This window comes from Hoplias malabaricus, chromosome 4 (assembly GCF_029633855.1).
Source record: "Hoplias malabaricus isolate fHopMal1 chromosome 4, fHopMal1.hap1, whole genome shotgun sequence".
NCBI lineage: Eukaryota > Metazoa > Chordata > Actinopteri > Characiformes > Erythrinidae > Hoplias > Hoplias malabaricus.
The window spans coordinates 16,048,683-16,056,724 of NC_089803.1; the positions used below are offsets into that span (position 1 = coordinate 16,048,683).

The window sequence follows — 8,042 nt, forward strand, 5'->3', positions numbered from 1 at the left end:
TTTAGAATGAGCCACAGAAAACACTGAAATGTGTGGTGCAGGAGACCCAATAAAACTCAGTATAATGTAAAAGTTAAACCGTATTTCTGAATAGGTTCATGCTAGGTCTTGCTTTATATTTCTCTATAGTCTGTGTGCTCGCTCTGCCGGCAGGCGGCGGTGTGTAACCTTAGTCTCTGGTCTCAGTTGAAAGATAGCAGAAGAAGAAGAGGTTTTTTTTTCCGCAAAGGAGCAGGTTGAAAACGTCTAAATTGTGTAAATGAAGCGGATTATTGCTGAAAAAGACTCCGAATTCCAGCGATAATCTTGTTTCCCGGACAGAGGGATATTTAAGGAGTCGTCACCGCCCCCCACCAGGCCCTTATCCGTTTGTTTTTGTGTGGGGTAAGAAGTACCGAGTCTTTTCTGTTTCCTTTTTAAAAAGCGTTTAACAGCTTTTAAAACACAACACTTATATGCACACACGTCATCTCCACTGATGAGGCTGGAGTTGTCTTGACCTCCTTATTCAAAATGCTCCGTTCCACCTTAAATGTGTAGGCGCCTGAATGTAACTGATGCATCATTTAAGGTGGAACGGGCAGTTGGAGTAAGACGCTGGTGAGTAAGCCGCGAACCTCAGCCCCTGTAACCTGTGAACTGTATCTGTTTCGTTTTGAATTATACATGTTTTACCTTATTGGGTTTTCTTGGTTTTCACGGCGAGTGCTTCACAGCTGTCAACGTTGTGTGCCACATGAATCAACAGTGTAGTTTGGGCTAATGTAGGCAGTCGAGCTGGATACCAGCTAGTTTTGTCCACAGGATATTTATAGAGATAGATGACCTTCAGGGTCAGTGTTGGGACCAGAAGAGGTTAAATATAAGGTCAGTATGGACTGTACACCACACACTGTGGGCCATTGCAGGCCTAATATATAGATATTTATGAGACTGCCCTCACTTATATCATACAGGCAGTCTATATGTGTTCAACTTATAGTCCATCTATCAACCCTCCCAGAGCCCATGACCATTCAGCTGTGCCGGGTGGGATATTATCTAATCTAAACCGATCACACCCACAGGTCTACTCCTGGATGGTCCCCCAGGAGGGTCCTCCTCTGTTCCTGGCTCTTGTCCTGGTTTGGAGTCCTGTGTGGTGTTGTTTTAGTTGGTGCTGTAAGGCTCCTGGATTCAGCTCATCACAGTTTGTTATTTCTACAAGAAGAAAAATAAAATATAATTAGTGATTCCATGGTGTAATAGTTAGCACACTGCACATTCAATGATCTGAGTCCAAATGTCAATAATGATTCTTTTGGGGCAGCTGTGGCCTAATGGTTGGAGAAGGGGCTTGGTACTGAAATGTCACTGGTTAGGTCCCCATGACCAGCAGGAATGTCCATGGCTGAAGTGCCCTTGAGCAAGGCACCTAACTCCCAAAATACTCCACGTGCACTAAGCATGGTTACCTGCTGCTGCTGCTGTGTGTGTGTGTGTGTTTTTTTTTTCTTTTTTTTAATACTCCATTGTTTCTACAAAAGTTATCAGCTTCTTTTACCATACAGGTGCACTTTGTGGTTCTAAATTACAGATTGTAGTCTAGGGCCAATAAAACGTATTGATAAAAATTGATTTTAGATATAGTTTGCAGCAAAGTTCATTATCATTGTGTTGGTTTGAGCATGCACAGCTGTTTGGACATGGTTGTGAGTGTGGGAGGGTAGGAAGCAGGATGAGCATCCCTCCTATAAGTTTTCAACTAATTATACATATGGATTGTGATCAGGGTGGTATTCCACAAAGCAGGATTTCTTGGTTGGCCATATAATTTAAGCCAAGCCTGTCCAATAGGAACAGAGCTGAGGGAGATTCCTATTGGACAGCCTTTGAGATTAAGTTAGCTGGCTAACTGGGAAATCCTGCTTTGTGGAATGCCCCCACTACCCAGGTCTTGTGCATGACCACGCCACTGAGCAGTTATGATGTGGGTGGTGGATCATTCTCAGCGATGTAGTGACACCTGGTGGTGGTGTGGTAATGTGTGGATCAGACACAGCAGTGCTTCTGGAGTTTACAAACGCCTCAGCAGTGTCACTGTGAAATTTCCAATCAATAGCGTCCTGTGTCCACTGAAGAAGGACTGGAGTATGACCAACACAAACTGTGCAGTGTGGAAATACAAAGTGCTCCTATATGGTCAGTGAGGCTTGGACTGTGAGGTTGTTTTTATGTTAAGGCTGATCTTCTCCGGAAAGACTTTACACTAGTAGTTAGGACATTGCTGTGAGAATTTGATTGCCAAAGGCATTGGGAGACTTTGTTAGGTCAGGTACTGACGTTGAATGCATTAGTTCTGGTTCACAACCACTCTTATTCATCTCAGAGTGGTTGAATAGTGCTCCATCACTCCAGTGCTGGTGCAGTTGAGTTGATCCATGGAACGGTGGCTTTTACACAGTGCTATATTTATGTATTTCCATATGCACTGTTTCTTTCCTCCCCAGGCACGATGGATAAGGTGTTGGGTAGTGGTGGTGCTCCCACTGGCCAGGTGGTCCAGGTGTGTTTTCCCAATGTGCGAGCGTCAGTGCTAGACAACCTGAATCGACAGCGAGAGGAGGGCCGACTGTGTGATTTGTCCATCCAGGTCCAGGGCCAGGTGTTCAGGGCACATCGCTGTGTGCTGGCAGCTTCCTCGCCTTATTTTCATGACCAGGTAAAGATCAATAAAATAAATATAATGTGCAGATATAAAGTACTGTGCAGAACTCTGAGACCACCCTGTATTTATTTAATGTTCAGTCAACATGGAGGATGAATCCTTTAGCTTTAGTAAGGGAAAAATCAGCTTCCTCAACGGCTCATTTTTCAGCGTGTATAACATTTACCCTTTTTCTATTACATATCTCCAGCTTGGTTTTTGAACATGAGATAAGAAACTTGTAGTAATGTCCATTTCAATTGAAAATTGAACAACAAGATGGTCTTGACTTTACAAAATACCACACGTTCAGATTTATTCTCGAATGAACTGTATTCATTTTTTCCCAGGTTCTGCTGAAGAACGTCACCACAGTGTCTCTGCCTTCGGTCATGGACCCACTGGCCTTCGAAAGTGTCCTGAACTCTGCCTACACGGGTCAGCTGAGCATTGTGCGTGATGACATTGTCAACTATGTGACCGTGGCCAGCTTCCTGCAGATGTGGCACATCGTGGACAAGTGCACGGACATCCTAAAGAGGTCGCGGCCTTTAACGCAGGTCAGCCCCGGCGAGGCGAGCTCATCCAGGCACCAGTCTCCCAGCAGCTCTGACTGCTGCCTGACAGACCCTGAGGAGCGGGATCGGGGGCAAGCTTCTGTCCAGGAAAGGAAGCCCATCAGTGGGGAGCATGGCACTCTCCCTCCTCTGGCCACCTGGAGGCGGCCCCAGCAGCTCCAACAGCAGCACGGGAAGTGGGGCAGATCCAGGCTCTCTTTCCCCTCCCAAAACAGACCAGAAACTCCTCCTTCTAACTGCAGCCCAGTGGGCGAAGGACAGCAGCCCTGCAGCCCCGAAAATGTCTGGATGGCCAGCAGCGGTGTTGCAAACGATCGCCAAAAAGTTCGCACCCGCCTCAGGGGGTTGCAGGAGAACAGGGAGCGAGGGATGAGGGAGGAGGAGGAAAGAAGGCGAGGGGAGAGGTGGATGGAAGCGGATGAAGGTGTGGGGGAGGAGTTGGAGGAGGAGAGAGTGAAGGTGGAGTTGGAGTTGGAGGAGCGCGGCGCTGGTGAGTGGAGCGTCTGCATCACTGCTGTTTAACCCCCCGTCCAGCGGGGGAAGCTCTCACTGTCGCAAAACAGCAGCAGCAGAAGCATCCCATCTGGCCTTTAGAAAAAGGGAGCGTCCCAGATTCTGACATTATTCTGCACCGTGTTTGTGTCTGTGTCTCTGTGTCTGTGTTTGACCGTCTCTTCTCTGCTCTTCTCTCTCTCAGGAGGCTGTGGCTCAGGGGCAACTCTCAAAGTGGAGGGAGTGAGAGAGGGAGGGAGAGAAAGTGCAGAGAGAGACAGAGGGCAGGAGGAAGGGTTTCTGTCTGCTCAGGAGACGCAGGGAGCCCTTGCACGCACTCAGTGGCAGTCAGCAGCCGATTGGTCTGCAGGTCCGTATGCTCAGGCGGGTGACAGATCCCTGGAAGAACAAAGAGCAAAGGATGCTGAGGACGATATGGAAGGAGAGATGGACTTCAGCCATTTGGCGGAGGCTGGTTTTGAAGGGGAGACGTATGACGAGATCGAGGACGGCACCGGGCAGGTTTCCCAGAGGCCTTTAATACCTGTGTCACCTGGTGGTGGTAATGCCGGCGGTGAATATGTGCTGGGGCCTTCAGAGCTTCCCTGGACGTCGGGAGCTCTCTCTTCTCCCTCACACTCTTCCTCTCTCCCTCCTTCCTCCTCTCCCATCCCCTCGTCCTCCTCTCCGCCTTCCCTGGCGGGAACACCGTACACGGGTAAAGTGCACTTCTGTCACTGCGGAAAGGCATTCACACTGAAGAGCATGCGCGACCGCCACGTCAAGATGCAGCACCTGAACCTGAGGCCTTTTGCCTGCCCCGTCTGCGCCAAGAGCTTCAAGATGAAGCACCATCTGACCAAGCACGTGAAGACACACGGTGGCCTGCGCCCGTTCGAGTGTGCATTCTGCGGTAAGAAGATCGTCTGGAGAGACAGCTACCTCAAGCACCAGGCACGGTGTCAGCGCCTTGCCGCCAAAGCTTCAGCATCCAATCAGCGCGTTGATATAGACCCAGTCACCGATGGCAGCGAGGTGGAGCCTGGGCAGGACGAGTCAGGGTTTGAGTATGGAGTTTACCTGGGGGAGGGGCAGGGCCAGGTAAAGGTGGAGCAAGGGGAGGGGCAGACAAGGGAAGATTGCATGGAGGGTTTAATGGGGAGAGTTACAGGACAGGAGAGAGCTCTGATGGAGCAGGTTCTGAAGCAGGAAGACGGAGGCAGTTACACGTGAGAAAGTGAAACGAACACATTCTGATCAAATCTCTCTGTTTCTGTGTGGACCTTAGGTCAGTGTCCTAGTCCCAGCTAAACCTGCTTTTTGAATGTTATGCAGTTTGTAACTACCGCAGTGAATAAACGCAGAGGCAATCAACTAATTAGACAGTGATGACCAGATTTCAGAAATCTGTCCAAGCCACAACTTAGATGGGCACTTTAAGAAAATGATCCTGTTTCTCTCAAAACTTAGAGAGCTTGTTTCACAGACACAGATACTGAAAACAAGTTCAATTTTTAAGACTGAATAAATTAACCTTCGAATTGAAAAAGATTAGGCTTAATCCAACTGGCATTCGGACAATCTGTCCTTTTATCATGAAATAACTCTTGTATTTTCAGTAAAAATATTCAGAACTGTAACAGTATTTGTTTAAAACACACATGGCCTAAAGCTTAGCTGGTCATATTCATAAGCTGTAAGTAGCACATGTGATCATCTTTAATTTACAAGAAATGCCTCATCTGTTGAAGATAAAATGATCTAATTTCAGCTTTCGTCAATGTCAGTGTTTGTTGAACACAGTGAGATTTGAAAAAACTGCAAGATTTGTAAAATTTTTAAAAAAGCCATGTGACTGAACCCTGTCATATTAAAGTAAGTGCTGCACACGATGAATGATCGATGCCAATATGACTGTTGTCAAACAGGTTTTGCTGCTGCCAATGGCCTTAAAGTAATTCCAAGATGAAAGTTATTGATTGCATGTGTGGAACTGTGTGCAAATCACTGTTAATGTACCTAAACATGCATTACGTTCAAAACTTCTGGTTATGTTTACCAGCTAAATTACTATTAAATTCATTGTATTATTTGACAGGCTTTGCGCGTTCAATGAAGCACATGTGAAGAAAAACTAAAAATGCTTATCAAAATCAAAAAGACTTAAGCTTAGACCATCCATGTCTGCGGGGGTGTGGTCAAAAGACAAAAAAAAAAAAAAACACCTTTTTGTTTATCTAATGTGAAATTTGTCTCTTGGACCTGATCATGAACTGTGCTTTGTGTAGCTTCATATGCAGTTTCTGTATTTCCCATTTGGGGAAAGGCCAGCAGAGCTTCAGTGCTAAATGTTCAAATTGAGTGATGTCTATGAATAAAGATTTTTCAGACAGTTGCCAGAGCTGACCTGGTGAATGATGGTGACTGAGAATTTAAAGGGGAACTCAAGCTTGCTTGTTTTTTTTCTCCCTCTTCTTCACTGAATTGAAATGTTGGGTAATTCAGTATTTCTATAAAGTGAAATGGTGTAGGGAAACTACCCCACCTCCAGTTCATCATCTTTTTTTATTGTGACCAGTAAACATAGATGCATCTTTTGAATAACATGAGTTTTAAATGGGGAATATGTAATGATTGTATTACATTTGGGATTGAACAATCCCAAAAAATGTTTACAGATCGCTGGCCTATCAAAGTATATATCAAAGTTTTCTGAGTAATGAAAGGGGTTAATATGGATGCATACACCCGACGATCAAGGCTAGCTGACTGTCTCAGGGTCCTGGGTTTTGTACTCACCTAGGGTCACTGTCTATGAGGAGTTGAAGTTGTGCTCCCTGTGTCAGTGTGGGTGTCCTTTCAGCCCCAAAACACACGCTTTTAGGACGGACTGTGTGAAATTGTCCACAGGCGTGAATGAGTGATGGTGTGTGATGCCTAATCTAATACTGACATCATATTTGGGAAAAGTATAGGCTGAAGTGGAATGACAGGATGTTGATATTTTAAATGTTTACATTTCTAACACAGTTTAGCTAAACCGCTCCAACACAAAATAAAGGGCCACTAAAAACAGTTAAATGCCATTGTTTTAACACTCTGAAGAACAAATGGCTAATGTTACACATCATCTATATGATTTTGAAATATACGTAATAATGTATGGGTATGTGGGCGTTTTTCTGCAAATACAAACACACAAGAAAGACCTATTTACACCCTAAGTGTTTAAAATATCATACCTCCAAGCTCAACATGCAATAGCAGGTCAATATCTGCAGTGGAGGGCTGATCTTACCTGATCATTTCCCACATTTTATATGAGGCTGAATTTTAACTAAGGCCTGCTGTGTGCAAAGAAATTCTCCAAAGATGTGATATTTTAAACTCTGTTGAAAAACCCCCAGCTGTAAGGATCGCATTCATAAAACACAGTTTTTTTTTGCCCTCTTTAACTAACTCTTCCTGATCAGGGTTGGGGTGAATATGGAGAATAACCAGGATCAAGAAACACAAACTGAGGAGGACACAAGTCCATCACAGGCATCAATCACACACACACACTATTTCTGCGTTAGGAAACAAACAAACGTCAGTGAATCAGGTGTGTGGTCGCTACATAAAACTAAAACAAAAACTGTCAGATCTCTTGAGAAAAAGGAGGATTTCAAAAACAAATTCACAATAATCCACAATAAATCAGAGGCACTACATGAAAATAAACGAGTGATGCAAATCCCTCACCACAACTTTTAACAAACAATCTAATGCCCTACTGAATTACATTTTTCTTCTCAGATTAAAAACCTCTTTCGGGTGTTTTGTCTCCTTATCCAAAGCTTTTCTCAAGAGAATGAATAGCTGGGATTCCAGATCCATCAAAGTGAGGGTAGATTATTCACTACTATTCACTATAAATGCTGTTTAGGAGTGAAACAAATATCTCTTTATGACCCAGAACATCCACAGTAACTATAGAGGTGAGGGGAGTTTGGCTTCTGAAGTGATTTCTTTAAATAGATGGGAAATATCTGTTTGTTTAAGTGTTAAAATAATGCTTTTCAGAGTCTTGTGATTTCATGTTTCAGGGCTTGAGAGACTATACAAAGCCTCTCCAATTATAAATTGGTGTTGGGACACTTTCTAATCCTACAAAAGCACGGTGTGAAAGCCTATAGTAGTCCAGCGTTTAAATCAAACTCTCTAGAAATGGTCTCTAAATATGAAAGTTAAAAGATGAGTTTAATTAGATATGCTTTATTCTTTCATTCATTGTTTGTAACCGA

The 8,042-nt window shown here is 44.5% G+C and overlaps 1 protein-coding gene across 1 annotated transcript; it reads left to right on the forward strand.

Annotated features, from left to right (window-relative positions):
- Window positions 1-191: 191 nt before the first annotated feature.
- Window positions 192-6,277, forward strand: zbtb22a (zinc finger and BTB domain containing 22a). Its single transcript, XM_066667772.1, has 4 exons — window positions 192-384; window positions 2,490-2,701; window positions 3,037-3,754; window positions 3,962-6,277. Exons 2-4 carry the CDS (start codon window positions 2,495-2,497, stop codon window positions 4,987-4,989), a joined length of 1,953 nt encoding a protein of 650 aa, XP_066523869.1. The 5' UTR covers window positions 192-384; window positions 2,490-2,494; the 3' UTR covers window positions 4,990-6,277.
- Window positions 6,278-8,042: the final 1,765 nt, after the last annotated feature.